General features: G+C 37.3%; 1 protein-coding gene across 2 annotated transcripts in view; it reads left to right on the forward strand.

Annotated features, from left to right (window-relative positions):
* The window catches only part of LOC113897061 (insulin-like peptide INSL6), an 82,324-nt gene that overhangs the window by 23,428 nt on the left and 36,014 nt on the right, over nt 1-22,882 (forward strand). The window contains exons 4-6 of one of the 2 annotated variants that reach the window (XM_027549341.1): nt 7,046-7,176; nt 7,752-7,861; nt 12,243-12,639. The exons of the other annotated variant lie outside the window; for it this stretch is intronic. Coding sequence (XP_027405142.1) covers nt 7,046-7,176; nt 7,752-7,861; nt 12,243-12,364 — 363 coding nt within the window. The 3' untranslated portion in view covers nt 12,365-12,639. Of the gene's footprint in view, nt 1-7,045; nt 7,177-7,751; nt 7,862-12,242; nt 12,640-22,882 lie in introns of those variants that run through there. 2 annotated transcript variants of the gene reach the window in all.

A 22,882-nucleotide genomic window follows, 5' to 3' on the forward strand; every position in this document is an offset into this window, starting at 1 on the left:
CTCAAAAATCTGTGCCGCTGATGACAGGTGATGCATGGAAGGCAGAGCTCCATCAACACCAGTTTCTCACTGCTTCTCACCAAAGCCTCTAAGAACTGGTCAATGTGACATCACCTTTGTTTCCTACACATGACAAACTACTGTGGAGTTTTCAAACACAAAACCAAAGTATGCTACCCTCATGAGAAATATGATGTTGTAGATAAAATTGGTATTGCAGTAGGTTATGACTTCCTTCTATTATCTTACACCCCACCACCACCCCCAACAATGTTTTAGGACATCTTGGCTATTTCCTATTATACCCTAAATAAACAAATGTCATCAATTGCAATTTTGTAGAAAGAAATCTTATTTTGATTTAGCACAAAATCAATATCATATTGCTTTATCCAGAGTTTACTCAAACCAATGATTTTAGGTAAACTTAGCATATTCAAAAGCAGAGACATTACTTTGCCAACTAAGGTCTATCTAGTCAAGGCTATGGTTTTTCCTGTGATCATGTATGGATGTGAGAGTTGGACTGTGAAGAAGGCTGAGCGCTAAAGAATTGATGCTTTTGAACTGTGGTGTTGGAGAAGACTCTTGAGAGTCCCTTGGACTGCAAGGAGATCCAACCAGTCCATTCTGAAGGAGATCAGCCCTGGGTGTTCTTTGGAAGGAATGATGCTGAAACTGAAACTCCAGTACTTTGGCCACCTCATGTGAAGAGCCGACTCATTGGGAAAGACTCTGATGCTGGGAGGGGTTGGGGGCAGAAGGAAAAGGGGACGACAGAGGATGAGATGGCTAGATGGCATCACTGACTCGATGGATGTGAGTCTGAGTAAACTCCGGGAGTTGGTGATGGACAGGGAGGCCTGGCGTGCTGTGATTCATGGGGTCGCAAAGAGTCGGACATGACTGAGCGACTGAACTGAACTGAACTGATCTTTACATACACAGAAACATTTAACCATCAGAGACAAATTTTAACGTCTTTCGTGGTCAACGTCTGTTCAGCAATTATTTTTCAGGCTATTAGGATATGCTATATATCCTTCGATTGCTATTCTTAGAACATCTTGCTACTTTGATATTTAGGGTAGGGAGACTTAATAGTGTAAAAGAACAAATGTCCCTTTGTTACAATTTTCTGACAGTTGAGCATTATGTTAGTCAATAGATTTTTTTTAAGTCATTTTATATTTTGAAGACATTTAAAAATTCCTCTCCCAAAATATTCCCACTTGACATGAGATGTGGAAAGCATCACAGTAGATTCGATTGCATGGAATACCTCTTTCCATTCTCTCACTTTCAGTGAGATAGTTTTAAGTTGTTGGTCTTTTAATTTCAAATGCATTTCCAATATCCTGCATTTGGACTCTCTTCTCACAATTTTTCATATTGATATCATATTTGTGTGTGGATTATTTCCTGCTTTTACTTTATGTTTATCTCTGTGTATGTACTCGGTTGATCAGTCATGTCCAACTCTTTGTGACCCCATGAACTGTAGCCTGCCAGGCTCCTTTGCCCATGGAATTTTCCAGGCAAGAATACTCGAGTGGAGTGCCATTTCCTACTCCAGGGCATCTTCCCGGCCCAGGGGTTGAACCCATGTCTCTTGTGTCTCCTGCATTGGCAGGTGGATTCTTTACTACTAGCACCACTTGGAAAGCCCCGGGTTTATCTTTACTGGTGAGCTCTCCCATTCATAAGTTTCTTGTTTTTAGTTGTAGCTTTTTCTTTTTCCTCTGGAGAAGTTCTTTTAGCATTTACTGTAAATGCTGGCTTGGTGGTGCTGAATTTTCTTTGCTTTGTCTGTAAAGCTTTTGATTTCTCTGTTGAATGTGAATGAAATCCTTGTTGGGTAGAATATTCTGGGTAAAGTATCCTTTTCCCTTTCTTCACCTTAAATGTTTCATGCTACTTCGTTCTGGCCTGCAGAGTTTCTGCTAAAAAATCATCTGGTAATCTCATGGGGGCTCCCTTGTATGTTATTTGTTGTTTTTCTCCTGTGGCTTTTAATATTTTCTCTTTGTTTATGATTTTTTCAATTTAATTAATATGTGTCTTAGAAATATGGATCAATGGAACAGGAGAGAAAGCCCATAAATGAACTAACTAAATGGTCAATTAATGTACAACACAGGAGACAAGAATATACAATGGAGAAAAGACAGTATCTTCAATAAATAGTGCTGGGAAAACTGGACAGCTACATATAAAAGAATGAAATTAGAACATTCTCTAACATCATACACAAAAATAAACTCAAAATGTAAGAACGATACTATAAAACTCTTAAAGGAAAATGTAGCCAGAACATTCTTTGACATAAATTACAGCAATATCTTTTCTGACTTGATCCACCTCCTACAGCAATGAATATTAGAAACAAAAACAAACAAATGGAATCTAAGTAAACCTAAAAAGTTTTGCACAGCAAAGGAAACCGTAAACAAAATGAAAGACAACCCACTGAATGGGAGAAAATATTTGCAAACGATGTGACTGACAGGGATTAATCTCTAAAATTACAAATAGCTTATGCATCTTAATATCAAAAAGCAAACAACCTAATCAAAAAATTGGTAGAAGAGCTAAATAGACGTTTCTCAAAAGAAAACATACAGATGGACAAAAAGCACATGAAGAGATGCTCAATGAAGCTAATCAGAGAAATGCAAATCAAAACAACAAGGAGGTATATCACCTCACACCAGTCAGAATGACCATCATCAAAAAGTCTACAAGAAATAAATGCTGGGGAGGGTGTAGAGAAAAGAGAACCCCTCTACATTGGTGGTAGGACTGTAACTTGGTATAGCCACTATGAGAATAGTATGGAGGTTCCTTAAAAAACTAAAAATAGAACTATCATATGAGCCAGGAATCCCACTCATGGGCAAATAACTATCCAGAGAAAACCATAATTCAAAAAGATACATTCATCCTAATGTACATTGCAGCAGCAGCTGCTGGTGCTGGTGCTGCTGCTAAGTCGCTTCCGTCGTGTCTGACTCTGTGCGATCCCATAGACGGAAGCCCACCAGGTTCCCCCATCCCTGGGATTCTCCAGGCAAGAACACTGGAGTGGGTTGCCATTTCCTTCTCCAATGCAGGAAAGTGAAAAGTGAAAGTGAAGTCACTCAGTCATGTCCGACTCTTAGCGACCCCATGGACTGTAGCCCATCAGGCTCCTCCATCCATGAGATTTTCCAGGCAAGAGTACTGGAGTGGGTTGCCATTGCCTTCTCCGTACATTGAAGCACTATTTATTAATACAATAGCCAAGACATGGAAAGAACCTAAATGTCCAATGAGAGAAGAATGGATAAAGATGTGGTGCTATATATAATGGAATATTACTTAGCCACACTAAAGAATGAAATAATGCCATTCACAGCAACATGGATGGACACAGAAAAGTAAGTCACACAGAGAAAAATAAATATCATGATGTCAATTATATGTGGGATCTAAAAAAAAAAAATGAGACAAATTCATTTACAAAACAGAAACAGACCCACAGACTAAGAAAATAAACTTATGGTTACCACAGGGGAAAGTAGAGGGGAGGGATAAATTAGGAGTTTGAGATTACCCTATATACACTACTATATATAAAACAGATAATCAACAAGGACCTATTCTATAGTACAGGAAACTTAATAGTCTGTAATAATCTAAATGGGAAAAGAATCTGATAAAGAATGTATGTGTATATATACATATATATAACTGAATCACTTTGAATCACTTTGCTGTACATCTGAAACTAATACAACATTGTAAATCAACTATAAAATTTTTTTAAAGAAATAACAAAAAAAAATTATGTTTACAAAAAGCCTGTGTGAAAACGCTTACAGCATAAAAAAATCTTGTAACATAAAACTCTAATTACACTTATGTTTGTTTCTCAGTTTGACCTTTCTCTCCCTATCTGTAGCTATTCAGTTTAGGTTTTTATTTAGCATTGTCTTTGCAAAGAAATGACTGCTCACTAGAGGGATTAAACAGCAGCAAATCTAAGATTTATTAGTCATGACTGGGTCAGGCTCACTTTTCTGCAGAGCTCTTAGATCCATACAAATCAGGACAGGAAAACATGCAAAAATAATATTTTTTTCAATTTCAGGAATTAACCATTATTTTCTTGTAATAGTGAAATATTTTATTTTTAAATTGCATGGGAGGTACCATTTCACGCCAGTCAGAATGGCTGCAATCCAAAAGCTACAAGCAATAAATGCTGAAGAGGGTGTGGAGAAAAGGGAACGCTCTTACACTGTTGGTGGGAATGCAAACTAGTACAGCCACTATGGAGAACAGTGTGGAGATTCCTTAAAAAACTGGAAATAGAACTGCCTTATGATCCAGCAATCCCACTGCTGGGCATACACACTGAGGAAACCAGAAGGGAAAGAGACACATATACCCCAATGTTCATCACAGCACTGTTTATAATAGCCAGGACATGGAAGCAACCTAGATGTCCATCAGCAGATGAATGGCTAAGAAAGCTATGGTACATATACACAATGGAGTATTACTCAGCCATTAAAAAGAATTCATTTGAATCAGTTCTAATGAGATGGATGAAACTGGAGCCTATTATACAGAGTGAAGTAAGCCAGAAAGAAAAACACCAATACAGTATACTAGCACATATATATGGATTTTAGAAAGATGGTAACAATAACCCTGTATACGAGACAGCAAAACAAACACTGATGTATAGAACAGTCTTATGGACTCTGTGGGAGAGGGAGAGGGTGGGAAGATTTGGGAGAATGGCATTGAAACATGTATAATATCATGTATGAAACGAGTCACCAGTCCAGGTTCGATGCACGATACTGGATGCTTGGGGCTGGTGCACTGGGACGACCCAGAGGGATGGTATGGGGAGGGAGGAGGGAGGAGGGTTCAGGATGGGGAACACATGTATACCTGTGGCGGATTCATTTCGATATTTGGCAAGACCAATACAATATTGTAAAGTTTAAAAATAAAATTTAAAAAAATTGCATGTGTACACAAATATCAGAAGTATCTTTTCCAAGAAATGGATAACTACATAATGAATTCTTCCTACAATCTGCTTTTGTTTTAATTTTTAAATCAAGCTTAAAGAACCAATTTCTAATTTAAATGCTTGTCTAAAATTTCAGTTCCCTGGAGAAGGAAATGGCAACCCACTCCAGTATTCATGCCTGGAAAATCTCATGGACTGAGGAGCCTGGTGGGCTACAGTCCATGGGGTCGCAAAGAGTCGGACATGACTGAGTGACTTCATTTCACTTCACTTCAAAATTTCAGTTAGAATTGGAAATGATTGTACCATGAATTCTTCCCATTAACAATTTTTATACACCAGATTAACCTTCCAATGTTAACTGGATTCTGATTTTAGCTGCTGTAAAATGTATTTTTTTTCTTAATGAGAGAATCTCCAGATTAACAGCTATCCAAGCTGAGCTCCCAAAATACTCTGAAAAACTGATGAGCTAACATTTGAGCATTGTTTTAAAGTAAAGCAGATCAGCTCAACCCACCCTTTTAACAAAAAATCTTCTGTGGTATATACTGCACCTCTTTAGGGCAAATAAGGTCTAATACACAAGGAGGGTGATATGAGTATTAGGGATAGGAATGCTTGAGGAGAAATTGGAAAAATTTAAAGAGAAAAAAGCAGTTATCTTCCTCACTTCCTGACGCTGCAAGGAAAATTTTCATGGTGTGTTTTAGTAAGAAAATAGAAAATGTATGGAATATAAAGCTTAAAAGTAATTATTTATGATAAGGGATATATAAGTAATTGTGGTTATCTGAATACCAGACCACCTTACCTGCCTCCAGAGAAATCTGTATGCAGGTCAAGAAGCAACAGTTAGAACAAGATACGGAGCAACAGATTGGTTCCACATTGGGAAAGGAGTACGTCAAGGCTGTATCTTGTCACCCTGCTTATTTAACTTATATGCAGAGTACATCATGCGACATGCTGGGCTGGATGAAGCACAAGCTGGAATCAAGATTGCCGGGAGAAATATTAACCTCAGATATGCAGATGACACCACACATGGCAGAAAGCAAAGAACTAAAGAGCCTCTTGATCAAAGTGAAAGAGGAGAGTGAAAAAGTTGGCTTAAAATTCAATGTTCAGAAAACCAAGATCATGGCATCTGGCCCCATCACTTCATGGCAAATAGATGGCAAAACAATGAAAACAGTGAGAGATTTTATTTTCTTGGGCTCCAAAATCACTGCAGATGGTGACTGCAGCCATGAAATTAAAAGATGCTTGCTCCTTGGAAGAAAAGCTATGACCAACCTAGACAGTATATTAACAAGCAGAGACATTACTTTGCCAACAAAGGTCCGTCTAGTCAAAGCTATGGTTTTTCCAGTAGTCATGTATGGATGTGAGAGTTGGACTATAAAGAAAGCTGAGCACCGAAGAATTGATGCTTTTGAACTGTGGTGTTGGAGAAGACTCTTTGAGAGTCCCTTGGACTGCAAGGAGATCCAACCAGTCCATCCTAAAGGAAATCAGTCCTGAATATTCATTGGAAAGACTGATGCTGAAGCTGAAACTGCAATACTTTGGCCACCTGATTCGAAGAACTGACTCATTGGAAAAGACTCTGATGCTGGGAAAGATTGAAGGCAGGAGGAGAAGGGGATGACAGAGGATGAGATGTTTGGATGGCATCACCAACTCGATGGACGTGAGTTTCAGCAAGCTCAGGGAGTTGGTGATGAACAGGGAAGCCTGGCATGCTGCAGTCTGTGGGGTTGCAAAGAGTTGGACACAGCTGAGAGACTGAACTGAATTGATATAAATAATGCCAAACCGTTTTTTTTCTTCCCTCTTTGATAAATACAAAAATGGAATATGTTATTATAAAATTATTTATAATTATAAATTATATAAATATAAATAATATAAATTTTAAGAAAGAAAATGCACTGGAAGAGCAGATTACTAACTCCGTGCTCAGATTCAAATACGTGTAACCATACTTTTGTCTTTTATTTTGTTCAGCTGGAAAGGCAGCTAATAATGCAGAATGAAATGAGAGAAAGACAAATGGCTATGCAGATTGCTTGGTCTCGGGAATTCCTCAAATATTTTGGAACTTTTTTTGGCATTACAGCCGTCTCTTTAACAGCTGGGTATGTTTGCTATTTATTTTAAAATTTTCTTCCATTTCTTTTTGTCTTTGCCATGATCATATTATTAAGTTGGCCAAATAGGACTTTGACCTAAATAGTATACATATATGTCAACAAAGTAACTCTTATAGCTTAGTGCTTGGGGGTAACTGTAGAACAAGGATAGTAATAGTTAATTCTGCCTTTAGTTTCTTAGATTTCTCCTGTACCTTTCTCCATTTTACAATATAAGTAAGGGAGAGGACTGACTTTATGCTAAGCTAGAAGGTCTCTACAAATTCATTTCCACAATCCCTAAGGGATAAATATCAATACTTACATATTTTTAAAATGAGTAATCTGAGCCTCAACATCAAATAAAGATGAACAATCATAGGCCCATACACCCTACCAGAGAACTACAGAATCTGCTGAGGAATTATGAATAAGGAAATCCTATCTCCATAGAAAATTAAGTACCTTCTAAAATGTAGGATATTCTTCCAAAAAGCAGGTAACTTTTTTTTTCATTGAGTACAGAGATATGTATTTACAGGTTTTTCTTTTATATTAATTATTTCTTGTTATTGAATTAGAGCAATTAAAGGGAAGAAACCCGTCCTCATCTTTCCTATAGTTCCACTAGGCTTTGTCCTTGCCTACCAGTATGACATGGGCTATGGAACCCTTATACACAGAATGAAAGGTAAGTCTTTGATAAACCGGAATCTCAATTTCTGATTCACTTTTCGGTTCAAGGATCCAGTCCTCCCAACTCTCCCTGAGCTACCATTGACCAATATTTCTGTCCCCTCTTATATAATGATATGCTGAAGTCACCTCAAACAGCTCACAGGCGCCAACTGTCAAATGTTTAGGAATTTTGTAAGGTGTTTGTTAAATACAGTCATTATTAAAAATTAAATGATATAAACTAACACAACATTGTCAATCAACTATACTCAAATTAAAAAAAAAATAGAAGTACGTAAACTTACAATTCAATAAATTACAGAAAATAAATAGTTTGAATTATATAAGAAACATTAATACATACTCAGAGCTTATCAGCCTCTAATTTTATTATTATCTATACTCTTATGTATATCTCTTCAAGTTATGTATATCTACTGTATCTGTATGGTGGAAATGCATATACAATATATAGACACAATAAAATACAGATGCAACTCTGACTTCCACGCCATCCCACTGGCATGTCAGCTTAAAGTTGGTCATGGTGGGAGTATTTACACCATGGAAATCTGCAAATCCCAAATTAAGGCTTGACTTACTATTTTGCTGATTGTCTAGATCAGGGGTTGATAAACTGTGGTCTATAGGCTGGCCACCTATTTTTGAAAATAAAGTTTTATTGGAACACAGATGTGCCCATTCATTTCTACTTTCCCATTTCCATGTCAGAGACGACTTACTGAAACAGATATGAACATGCCCACAAGCCTAAAATGTTTCCTATCTGGCCTTTTAAGAAAGTTTGCCAACCCATGGTCTAGACTTAAAAAAAAATGATGAAGAAAATGTTAATAATGTGTATTAGTCTTAAAAGTGTACTGTAAAGCCATCATATTGTGAATAACATTAAAAAATTTAGGAAGTGTTCTAATATTTTAAAACTATTATCTGATTCAACAAAGTTCACAGCATTCTCAAACAAATAAATTTCAACATTTGTCCTTGTTTCACTTTTGTCCTACTTATTAACATAAATAAAAATAGCAAACATCATTCATGTTGAATTATACTATCTCATCAACTGTTATAGGTGAGCTATGGGTAAAAGAGTTCAGCAAAAATCAATAAAAACATTCTTTAAGGATCAATTTCCTATATGGAATTCATGATAAAGAGTATTGTGTTATTATTTATAAATTATGTGCTAAACATATTTCATATAAGCAAAATTTATAATAAGCTATGTACATAATAAGCTTATACACATTTTTTGTTGTTTTGGGAAGCGTGCTGTTAAATATTCACCAGTACCATGCTGCTTTCACACTGAACTCTGGCTTTCACTGCCCTAGAAAATAGCACGGCTGACACAGATGCCGTTCCTGACCCAGAAAGACAGGATTTCCCATCAGTTCAGGATATCTATGTCTTGATTCCCACCACCACATACCACTCAGAAGGATAACTATTTTCCTACTCCTGAAGCCTTCAGCCCAGAGCATATTGGAAACAGTATTTCCCAAGTCTTCATTTTTGACATCCTGTTCTGTCCTGAGCTGTAGGCTCATGACTATCCCTGAGGCTCTGTAGGGACTGATATTGTTTGGGAAAGGAGAAGGTGCACATTCCTCTGTAGGTATTGGAAGTAGGGAGTAAAACATTTCATTCACAGACTTAGGGAGATAGAGGGATTATATGTTCTTTAAAATTCCCATTTGACAGAGACAATAACTGCAAAAGAAACAACTGATAAAGGATTAATCTCCAAAATATATAAGCAGCTCGTGCAGCTCAATACCATAAAGACAAACAACCCAATCAAAAACTGGTAGGAAGAACTAAATAGACATTTATCCAAAGAAGACATACAGATAGCCAACAAACTCATGAAAAGATGCTCAACAATGCTCATTATTAGAGAAATGCAAATCAAAACTATAATGAAGTATCACCTCACACCAGTCAGAATGGCCATTACCAAAAAATATACAAACAATAAATGCTGGAAAGGGTGTGGAGAAAGGGGGACCCTCTTGCTCTGTTGGTGGGAATGTAAATTGATACAACCAGTATGGAGAACAGTATGTAGATTCCTTAAGAAAAAAAAAATAGGAATAAAACTACCATATGACCCAGCAATCCCACCACTGGGCATATAACCCTGAGAAAACCATAACTGAAAAAGACATATGGACCCCAATGTTCATTGCAGCATTATTTACAATAGCTGGACATGGAAGCAACCTAGATATACATCAACAGATTAATGGATAAAGAAGTTGTGGTACATATATACAATGCAATACTCCTCAGCCATAAAAAGGAACACATTTGAGTGAGGTGAATGAACCTAGAGCCCGCTATACAGACTGAAGTCAGTCAGAAAGAAAAACAAGTGTCATATATTAATGCATATATATGGAATCTAGAAAAATGATACTAATGAACCTATTTGCAGGGCAGGAATAGAGATACAGACATAGGGAAAAGACTCTGGACATAGCAGGGGACGGAGAGAGTGGGATGTACTGAGAGAGTAGCACTGAAACATATATACATTACCATATGTAAATGAGATAGCTAATGAGAAGTTGTATAACACAGGGAGCTAAATGTGGTACTCTGTGTCAACCTAGAGGGGTGGGATGAAGTGGAGGGTTGAGGGGGGAGGTTCAAGAGGGAGAGGACATGTACACTTAGGGCTGATTCATGTTGCTCTATGGCAGAACCCAAAACTATACTGTAAAGCAGTTATCCTCCAATTAAAAATAAATTTTTTAAAATCCCCATTTGAAAACAGAAGTATATTTTTCACAAAAATACTAGGTTAAAATGTCTTCTGGGGTCAGACGTTATTAGTATCACAGTTCAGCTATATAGTGGGCTAAGTGTCTTGTGGGTTGCCTAGAAATTTATAGCATATATCACTGTGGAAAATGTATTCTGAGTTCTAAAACACTGATATACAAATTAACTTTTGGAGTACAATTCTATTTTAAGCTGAAAACTAACTGTACAAATTGATTTACTTATGTTAAAATTCATTTCAGTAACCTGTTCAGTTTCATGTTAGTCATCTGCTTAAGAATTTTTTAGTCTGAGCTCAACTGTGTCTCATTGTTTATATATACATTAGATTCTCAGTGCCTCATACAAATTAATACGTAGTATTAAGAAATCTCAACTCTGTTATAGAGCATTCACTTGAAGATATTACTAATGAAGGGCAAATTTATTTTCTAGGAACATTTTGCTTATGCATTTTGGAAATACTTTTATTACAGGCCCATTAGAATCTATAGAGTACAAAAATTTAACTTCCAAGATATGTTGTGGAAATGGAAATTTCTTGTTTTAAAAAAAAATTTAGAACCCACTAAGAAGTTTGCCATTAAAAAGAATATATAGACTATAACATATAGCCCTGTTAACTAGTGATCACTCTAAGATATACACTTCCTATTTAATTGAATTTATTATCAGCCATTCTGTTAACACATACTAAGAATCTGTCATGTGGAAGGTACTCTTAAATGGAAACATCTAGTCTGTCATCAATAGCCTGCAGAATTACATACAATTTTATTATTATTTTTATTTACTATTTTAGACTGAGGGGGGAAAAAACTTATTTGCAGATAGTTGGAATGCTGTGATAATTTACAAATTGTAGCCTGCCCTGTTGGGTTTGGAATATAAATTAATTGTGTGTTAAAAGAGGAATACTTAAAGAAAACAATTGCCTTTATTCTCAAGGAAAGTATATGGAATATCAACAATATATAACTTTTCAAATATTGCTAATTAGTCTTAAAGAATAAAAGTTGGCAAAAGTCACTGGGCCCAAGAAATTACGAGCTATTATTTAAAAGAGGACTTGTTTATAGAAATGTATATATATGTGTGTGTGTGCATTTATTTGGGATATTTATAAGTAGTTTCAAGTCAAAGATTAGCTTTCTTGAAAAATTAGACATTTTAGTAAACTTTGTTTTTTCTCATGTCACTTATAAGAAGGGACAATAAGAACTATACGTGATTTCTCCACCCTAATCCCCTCCTAACACAACTCAAACTTATCATCCTAACTTTCCTTCAAGGAACAAACAATATTACTTGGTATTGTTTCTCTTCTATATTTAAAAATGCTGTCCTCTGTCAAATAAAATCTCTGGAATCTGATGTATCTTATGTATCTTATGTATTCATTATTGTATTTCCTTTGGGAGGTCAGTTCTCCCGGGAACAGTAGGTAAGATATTTAACAGTGAGATCTGGGGGCATGCCTCCATACAGTGCTACAGCATGTCACTGGAATACAGCAAGTAGGTCTTCTCACAAAATGCTAATTACCCCTTTGTCACTTTGTACATTTCTGTACTTTATTTAAGGTGAAGCCGAGAACATACTGGAAACAGAAAAGAGTAAGCTGCAGCTGCCAAAAGGAATGATCACTTTTGAAAGCCTTGAAAAAGCAAGAAAGGAACAGAGTAAATTTTTCATAGACAAATGAAATCACGTTTACCCACCAGATCTCAAAACACAGAATTGTTGACTTGAATCATGACCTTTATAACTTTTTAAATGCTTGCGATTTTGATATAATGGATTTCGTTTTAAAATAATAATCAAGATGAATTTTGTTAAACTATTTTAAAATAAAATTTATACCATTCAACACAAAATCATGGAAGTACTCTAAATAACTTTCAGATTTCCTATATATGTGTATGTATCACAAACATCTAAATGTAATGTTATAAAATATATTGTTCTGAATTTCTGAAAGCAAAAGTTCTGCTCTCATTTCTCTGTCACACACACTTTCACCATCACATTAATCTCCCACAGATACTACTTTTATTTGGATTTTTAAATTGTGTCCTGTCTCCACATGATAGAAAAATACTAATATTAACGATTAACATGTATATTGCACTTGCTATGGCCATACACTCTCTGTTTTGCATAAATTCTTGTAATCATCCAAACAACCTCATGAGGCAGGCATCATTTCATAGATGTGAAAACTAAGGCATAAAAAAACTGGAGAAGGAAATGGCAACCCTCTCCAGTACTCTTGCCTGGAGAATCCCTTGGACAGAGGAGCCTGGTGGGCTACAGTCCATGGGGTCTCAAGAGTCGGACACAACTGAGCGACTGACACACACACACACAATTGAGATACATGATGGTGCAAGGGCACACTTTATCTACTCTCCCATCTCCTGCAGGAAGCAGGATGGGGCAGGCAGCACCTGGGAGGCAGGGTGACTCCCCTCACCCCCATCCCTTCTGGAAGTCTTGGGGCCTCAGTGCCTGCAACACTGGCCTTAGGCAAATAAAAGACTAAGTTGTTTACTGAAAAAAAAAAACAAAAACAACAACAAAAAACTGAATTACTTACTCAGGATTATACACAGACAGAACTGAGACATAACCTTAGATGGTTTGGCTCCCATGTCTACACTTTAAAAGATCTTGAAAAACTTCTGCCTTAATGCATTCTTGACATGCAAAGAGAGTTGTGAAAGACAAAAGGTAAAAACATTCAAATAATGACTCAAGGTATAGTCACTAGAGAGGTAGGAAGAAGGCAAGGTTAATTAGGATGCCTACTTTTTTATTTCCACTCACCAGGAAATCTATACTCATAAAATAATTCTATTTATGCCATTTTTACAGGTGTAAACCCTACATGTGCTAATTTCAAAATATTTATTAAGACCTACTGTGTGTCAGGCACTGTTGTAGGCACTAGCGCTACATGAATGAATGTAGAGACAAGGTTGCTATATCCTAGGCAGAGAAGTAAGTTCTAGAGAAGAGTGGAGATATGGGGAGAGAATCAATAAATATGAAGATAAGTTCATTTCTAACAGTGACACATGCAAATAGGATGATAAAGGAATGATAAGAAGAATGTTGGAGAAGGCTAGTTTGATCTTGGACAGTAGGGACTGCCTTTCTGCAGAGATGACACTTGAGCTAAGACTTGAATGAGGCAGTCCTGTGAAGAACATGAATGGGGACAGGGAAGGGATCTCTAGGCAAAGGGAAGAGCCAGAGGAATGCTCTGAGACTTGGCATGGCCAGAGAATAAAAGAAGGCCAGGGAGAATACCAGAAAATGAAATCTGAAGGGAGAAAACAATTATGAATACAATGGCTGCTACTTTTAAGCATCACAAGATATAGTTTGAAACAATAATAGTTGCAGAGAACTTGGGGGAGGTCTTCGAGGATATGTTGATTTTCTCCATGAAGACAAGGAGGTAAAGGGGAGGGGCATTCTGTGCAGAAGACTGATAAAAGGCAGGTCCATACATGCCAAGTCCAGGGATCTGCTGCTGCTTGTTCAGTTTACCTGGGGCAAGAAGTTCCTCACATGGGGTACTTGTCATGAAAGGAGCCTGGAGGCACAGTTCAACTCCTCAAGGACCTTGGGTGTAACACTCCATAGTTTGCACTCTATCTTCAGGGTAATGGGCATGAAAGAATCTGCACTGGGGTTTTACTGGAATCAGTCAGTTGCTCAGGGAGGATCCCAGAGCCCAATCAGGGAGGAACTGCAATGGTCACCTGAGCACTCGCCGGGGCCCTGATCTGTCTAAGATGTGGTTCTGGGGATGGACTCAGGAAAATGAAAAGGAATAATAACGGGCCTATGGAGCTAGTTGGAAGTTTTAGAGGGAGGAGAAGGTGATTTCCCTTCATTTAATCCACGTGGATTATCTGTGGCCCCTGGAGAACATAAGACGGGATGGGGAACACATGTATACCTGTGGCGGATTCATTTTGATATTTGGCAAAACTAATACAATTATGTAAAGTTTAAAAATAAAATAAAATTAGAGAAAAAAAAAAAAAAGAAGGAACTAATTGGGAGGCATACTCGTAGTCTAGTGGATATCTAAGATTTAGCACTGGCTTGTAGACCACGTCAGAATTGGGAATCATTAAGTCTTTCTTTCCTTTGTCAGCCGACAAAGGTCCTATCTAGTCAAAGCTATGGTTTTTCCAGCAGTCATGTATGAATGTGAGAGCTGGACCATAAAGAAAGCTGAGCACCAAAGAATTGATGCTTTTGAACTGTCGTGTTGGAGAAGACTCTTGAGAGTCCCTTGGACAGCAAGGACATCCAACCAGTCCATCCTAAAGGAAATCAGTCCTGAATATTCATTGGAAGGACTGATGCTGAAGCTCCAATACTCCGGCCACTTGATGCAAAGAATTCACTTACTGGAAAAGACCCTAATGCTGGGAAAGATTGAAGGCGAGAGGGGAAGGGGATGACAGAGGATGAGATGGTTGAATGGCATCACTGACTCAATGGACATCAGTTTGAGTAAGCTCAGGGAGTTGGTGATGGACAGGGAAGCCTGGCATGCTGTAGTCTATGGGGTTGCAAAGAGTCAGACATGACTAACTGAACTGAAGTCTTTCTTTCCACTGAAATTCAATCATGCTGTCCAAATATTCCTGACATGATCTAACCAGGGCTCCCCAAGAGTGGGTTCAGTACCCTGTAAGGGTTGACTGGCTAAATAACTTACATGGGATTTGTGATGTGCAACATATCCAGGTCCTGAGCTCCTTCTGAACCACCAGGCCATCCATCTGTCTTGGTATCTTACATTAGCATTGACCCTGAGTTCACTAATAACTGTTACTCTATAGAGCCTCTGCTATACACACTCACATACTTATACTTTTTCCTTAGTTCCTTCCTGTGTTCTCCAGGGATCCCAGATAAGCCATGTGGCTCAAATGAGGGAAAATCACCTTCTCCTCCCTCTAAAACCTCCAAATGGCTCCCCAGCCTTGTTATTATTCCTTTTTATTATCCTGAGTCCATCCCCAGAGCCAAGTCTGGTGTGTGGGGAGGTAAAAATCAAAGCATAGCTATTAACTAATGGCTTTGCAACACAACACAACTGTACTAAAATATATCCTAATTGTCTTTTTAGTATTAATCATGATCCAAAGCTTTCCTCCTAATTTATTATTTACAGTATTCTTTAGTTGAAAAGACAAACATTTATGCCCGGATTCTCCTGAGCTGTTTCTTAGTCATTTATCTTAATGAATAATTGCATTAATATATGCTCGGGACTTCCCTATTGGTCCAGTGGTTAAGACTCTGCACTCCCAATTCAGGGGGTACAGGTTTGATACCTGGTCGGGGAACTAAGATCCCACATAGCATGTGGTGCAGCCAAAAAAAAAAAAAAAGAAATACTAAGCCTCAATTATTAACTAGACATCTGACATCTCCAAATTCTGAACTACATATGGTTTTTGTTCAGCTAAATTACAACCACAGATTTTTGTGATATTACAAGAAGATCGAGGAAATTATTCTAAGAAAGTATATAAGGAGAAGGATAACAAACTATGATCTGAGTAGGAGGAAAGATTTAGAGCTTAAAATAATGGCAGCTTCATCCAATGTCTTTGTCAGTGATTAAGAAAAAAGCTGGGGAGGGGGGTGTGAATGTCTTCAGTCCATATGACTGTCCATCTCTCCCCAAATACTACTGTTTTAACCAAAGCAGAGACTCTCTTAGTGGATGTGGTGGTTAAGTCATGATTTAAAGGAAATAAATACAGGTGCAGAAATTCTCTGCAGGAGAATGACGCTTCTTGGAAATCACTCTATAATAGTAAATACGGATCTTATGACATCACAGTACCTGAGTATTTTGAATGTTTAAAATTCATATTTAAATGAAAAAACTGGGGAGTAAAGTTACACTGACTAAAATTACAAATAAATAAAGTTTACATGGAGTTCCACCCAATACTTAACTGCACTTTGCATAGCTGTGCCCCAAATCTATGGAAAAGAGTTTTAATGACAAATACTGAAATGACCATCAAGATCTTAAGGAAGGAGGGAAGACCTTTAGAAATGATCTTGTCTAAGCCTCCATTTTTACAGTTGAATAAATGGAGGCCCTTAGTGATTTACCTAAAGTTTCACATCTAGTAATGGTAGTTTGTTTTGAACATTTGGTATACCTGGGAGGATTTTTTTCCCCCAATACAACATGCTGCCTGACTCTAGGAAAACAATGACAGGGTTAAAAAAAAAATTTTTTTTTAATAAAAACACCACATATACTCAGTCTCAGAGCCTTAGAAGATGCCCTATAGAAGGATATGAGTTAGAAGAGATGGGGAGGAAGACTCAGGTTGCAAAAATAATCTACAATATCATAATGGGAATATGAGCAATCTGAAGTTGAAAATGTTTTTATAGATTTCAACAATTTTAATATTTATATGTTCAAATGGGATATTCTAGACCCTTGCCAGAACTATTTTGCTCCACTGTTCTGGGAAAAGAATAATCTCTTACAGAGAATACATTTTTATATAAGTTTTTTGAGAAAATATTTTTAAATAAAGCCTGTTACTCAGGCAGTGTGGTTCTTCTTGGCCTTGGAGTATGTCTGCTTGGCATGAGGGTTGGAAATGTTCCTTAGCTTTGGCCTTGTGGATGCTTACAGGCGATTTCAGGAATACTTGCATACTACCAACTATCAGTTTGCAGAAAGTAGTTTCTAATATTCAAGGCTAACTATTTAGCATCCCTGCTGCTTTGTCTACTGGAAACTCTGCATCAGTCTTGGATTATGAAGGCTGGAAAAGTACTTGGGCTACAGGCGCACCAGGAAGCACACATTAACCAGGGGGAGAGAAAGGGAAACAAAAAAAAGACTAGAAAATAAGAAGAGGACCAAGTATAGTTTCAGGAAGGGAGAGAGCTAACCCAAAGCCCTCTCACAGCAAAGAGCTCAAGAATGGCTGCCACAGTTCAGTTACTGGCCTAGATGGGGGAACTGAATTTCCCAGGGACTAAAGTCACCCATGGGATCCCCTCAAAGGCCAGTTTATTTTGCTAGGCTAACTTGCTCCTCTGGCTACTTGGATGACAGTAAGAAGTATGGCTGGGGCAACACAAATTCATCGTGATCTCAGATAAAAGCAAATGGAAATCTATACCCCACTGATAAAGATTCAGTAACACTGCTGAGTCTGAGGTCTGGATGACCTTTTTGGTTCACAATTTTAGTTCACAAGTGTCACTGAATGATGGGATGCAGGCAGATTCTTAATCGGAGGTGGTTTTGCCATTTCATTTGGTGTTAGGAGAACAGAGTTAAGGATGTGTCCAAATGAAGTCACATCCCATGGAAGACTGGCAATCAGAGAATTAGCTTATTGAAGGTTTCAAAAAACTGTAAGGAAATAGGTGTTGAATGTATGTGAAAATCAAGGACTATAGATAACAGTTGACATTGAAATGCAATAACAGAAGACTGTGAAAATCTATCAGGATGTCAAGGATAATATGGTTGGGCTTTGAGGAATATAGGTGATAATTTGTCTTTCTCTTCACACTATCTCCACACCATTAAAGTACTGCTGATGAAGATCTGACTTGAGTAGAAGGTAGAACCAACTCGATCCACCAAAGTGATATTGAAAGAGAGAGAGAGACGGTCAAGGAGAGCGTGAGGAACCCAATATGGATTCTGAGATACTTGACAATTTTATATATTCCTAAAATAACAGAAAAACTGGTCTCGGGAATACTTTTCATCTTCAAGGAATTAAATCTTTGAAAATGCTACCTGTTTCAGAATAACAATAATAAAAAGACACCAGGAATTTGAATATAGTCTATGCCTACAGATAGTTACTTCTCCAAATTCAATAGCCATGGGAAAACACAGGTTGCTGGACTGAACTTCCAGTTGTTTTCCTTGTCTAAACTGGAGGCTCACCACCTCTGAAACAGCTTGACAGTCTAACTAGGCAGGCAAAAGAGGTTCTGTTCAGCTTATGACTTTCATAAGTACTTTTCAGCAATTGCAACAGAGACATCAATTTCCTACTAGAATAGGAGAATTTTAGGAAAAGGAAAAATTTAAACAGGCTCATAAGTCCTAGTTAAAAGACATTCTGTTCAACTTCCCATTTCCTTTTTCTCAGAGATATCCACTTTTATCTGTTTTAGCTGTCTCAGTGTAGGATCTCCCTGAGGCAAATTTTGCAATAATGACCTGACTGAGTCATTTATTTGGCAGACAATCATAGAAATGCTTGTGGGGAATTGAGGAAGAAAAGAAAGGCAGTAAATGAAGTCAGACACAGGAAGTTACCTCTGTGGGCAAATGGAGTTTAATCTGCTGGGGAACGCTGAGAAAAGGTTTAGAACACACTCCCCTAGGCCTGAGTTATCCCACACAAGGAGTGAAAGAGTTGGGGTATTTATAACCAACTCTTGAGTTCACTCATGGAGGGCACTTCCTGATGTGTTATTTCTCCAGCACGTATGATATTCAGGATAAGTATGATCTAGAGGCCAGAGAAAACCCTCAGACAAGAGATTCAGATGCTAGAAGCTGGAAGTCAAATCCACTCAAACAGAAATGTTAAGCAGTGCTTTTGAAAGCACACATATTTTAGTTACTATGTTACTTTGTGTAACTTTATATCTTTAATATCCCGATGTAGTTACTTCTTAATGTTTCAAAATACTTTTTGATACTATTTCTTGACACACTATTTAAATCATGAAGAATTTGCTCTCTTAGTTCTCCTATCCCACCACCTTCATACAGCCGAATCCTTCGCATTCCCGCATCCTTCAAGTACTGCTCTGTAATCATTTTTAGTTATATCTGTAGTCAGTGTTCACATTGTAAGGATGATGAAAACACTTCACAGCTATGCCACGTTATAAAGTATGATTACCATTCCTTTCTTGCTCAGCTTCCTGTTTTCTCTGGAATTAATCCTGTTGCTGTTTTGAGTGCTTAGTATTTTCTGTATCTATCACTTCTTTAATCTGAATCTTTGTTGGTTTCTAAATCTAGTCCCAAGACATTCATTCACATCAGTTATTCAATCAATATCCTGAAGAAATGTGGAGGCTTCTAACCTGCTCTCACCGTGACTGTTTTCCCTCTACATCTGGTGCTCCACTCTCATCCTGAGTTCTCCACCACCATGGTGGAGGATCTCTTTTTCTTATCCCTGTAGTGGGTCTTTCATTTTCTATATCCTATGTTGTGCTCCCTCATTTGCTGAAACTCATAGCTTTCTGAGAAAAAGTGAATGGAAGAAAAATGTTGATATCTTTTATACCTAAAAATAACTTTATTCTCATCTGACACTTAATTGATAAGTTTGGCTGTGTACAAAATTTCTGGTTATTAATTTTCCATCAGGATTTCTAAGGCATTATTTTATTTTCACATTTCTAAGCCTGTTTCAGTGTCAGCACCCTTGGCAGGAAGCCCTCCTACACAGACTGCCTTCTGTACTCTGAGTTGCAACTGTTTACACTGCCACCCATCACATAGACAGACGTTTTCCTCATTCCTTACAGGTGCTGACACAGCTGCCTGACCCACTGGGCAGAAGCCCTCCTTTACCAGCTCACGCTCACACATGTCTCCGTGCACCACCTTCTCACTCTCTCTGACCCCAGTGTGGATGCCCTCCTCACGCTCTCAGGTTCCAAAACCCATCTCTGAGCCACCACAGCCTTCCCCTACCCCTGCCAGGATGGGTATCTCCTTTGTTCTGCCTTTCCTAAAGACTTTAGCATGGAATTATTTAGAAAGAGAAAGGAAGAGGAAGAGTGAACTAATGGAATGGAATTTTAACATATTTCACATAATTTTAGGTGACACATTTTTTTTAAGAAAATTTTAGAAACAAAATTACTTTCAAATTGCATGTTAATGGTATTGATTTTTACAAGCCAGATCCTTTTATTTAGAAGTTGGATACAGAGATCTTCACCAAAGAATATTCAGGCTAACTGGAGAAAAGTACTCCAGTGAGTTGTTCCAGCAATGCCAGAGGGCACGGAACTGGATTTCAAGGCCAAAGCAGCCAAAGAACCGCCTCCTCACCAGAAGACCAAGTCCTGAGCTATCCACCAGATTCTGTATGGGACGTAGATACTCTCAGGAAGTGTGTGGGCCCTTGAAATTTTAGAATGTCTAGTACTCTGCCAATTAATTGAGAACTCAAATCTATATAGTAAAATATTTTATAACTCACGAAAATATGGTATTATACTCAATATGTCAGACCATTAGTCCAATAAGTTTATTTATTAAATGTTTCAGCATTTCTAATTATTTGAATAATTCTAATACTGTATATTAGTGTATAATTCTAATAGTGTAAACGAAACTATTCTGTTGTTTCAATCCAGGTTTCTCAACCGCAGCACATCTGGGCCAGATAATTAACTGGGGTGGGGTGGGGGGCAGGGCATGCTGTCCTGTGCATTACAGAATGTTTACCAGTATTCCTGCGGTCTACACACAGGTATCAACAGTAACACCCTCTATCCCAGGTGGACAACCAAAGATGTCTCCAGATCACCCCTAGTTGAGAACCACTGCCTTGAATTTATACTTTAATTATTTTGACTCCCTTCTTTGTTTAAAATGCATCTTCTTCCACAAAGTGATGAAAAGCCATTGCTCTTTTAGCTTCTCAGGTACAAAAAATTAACAGATGATTAATAAAAGATTGCTACTGCCGGTATCAACATAAAATGCTAATTTTAAAAATATTCAGCTTATGTTAATTTCCACTATTATCTCTTCTTCAAAGTCTAAGACTTCCTATTTCACTGGTATTTAAGTAGCCATATTAAAGGTAACTGAAAGCAAATAATGAAAATAAAAAACAAACTGGATTTTAAAAATATATTTCAGGGAGAAAGCTTATCTGTTAAACTCAAGTAGTCAACATTTCCAAAACAAATAATTTTAAAACTACTTCACTGGTGCTTCAGATCCCCATTTATTCACTTACCTCAGAGTCATATGAAAGATAATAACCTCAAAAGTATTTTGGGTAAAAAGGTTGCACTTTTAATGGTTTTGGCAATGTTCATTTCTCCTATGTGCAATGTGCCAACATTTGGTATTTTGCTATATACTAAATTAAAATACTATTCCTGCTATGATTTAAAAATAATATTGTAAATGTTTTTCTTTATGATCTGTTCTTTTTAGTAAGTCATTTCTAAAGTTCCAAATTTTCAAAGAGTAAACAGGAAGAGTCCAGATCCCTCAATGTGGTTCTTAACCAGGGCAGAATTTTATAACTGGTATCATGAACTCCTGATTGCAAAATTCAATCAAATTGCAAAAAGACTTAAGTTGAAAAAAAGTAGGGAAAACCACTAGACCATTCAGGTATGACCTAAATCAAATCCCTTATGATTATACAGTGGAAGTGACAAATAGACTCAAGGGATTATATCCGATAGACAGAGTGTCTGAAGAACTATAGTTGGAGGTTTGTGACATTGTACAGGAGGCAGTGATCAAGACCATCCCTGAGAAAAAGAAATGCAAAAAGGCAAAATGGTTGTCTGAGTAGGCTTTACAAATAGCTGAGAAAAGAAGAGAAGCTAAAGGCAAAGGAGAAAAGGAAAGATATACCCATTTGAATGCAGAGTTCCAAAGAATAGCAAGGAGAGATAAGAAAGCCTTTCTCAGTGATCAGTGCAAAGAAATAGAGGAAAATAATAGAATGGAAATGAATTTCGATATCTGGCAAAACTAATACAATATTGTAAAGTTTAAAAATAAAGTAAAATTAAAAAAAACAAAAACAAAAAATAAATAAAATAAAATAAAATTAAATTAAAAAAATAATAGAATGGAAAAGACTAGAGATCTCTTCAAGAAAATCAGAGATACCAAGGGAATATTTCATGCAATAATGGGCACAATAAAGGACAGAAATAGTATGGACCTAACAGAAACAGAAAATATTAAGAAGAGGTGGCAAGAATACACAGAAGAACTGTACAAAAAAAGATCTTTATGACCCAGATCTTTATGATGATGGTGTGATCACTCATCTAGAGTCATACACCCTGGAATGTGAAATCAAGTGGACCTTAGGAAGCATCAGTACAAACAAAGCTAGTGAAGGTGATGGAATTCCACTTGAGCTATTTCAAAGATGATGCTGGG

Source organism: Bos indicus x Bos taurus, chromosome 8 (assembly GCF_003369695.1).
Source record: "Bos indicus x Bos taurus breed Angus x Brahman F1 hybrid chromosome 8, Bos_hybrid_MaternalHap_v2.0, whole genome shotgun sequence".
Lineage (NCBI taxonomy): Eukaryota > Metazoa > Chordata > Mammalia > Artiodactyla > Bovidae > Bos > Bos indicus x Bos taurus.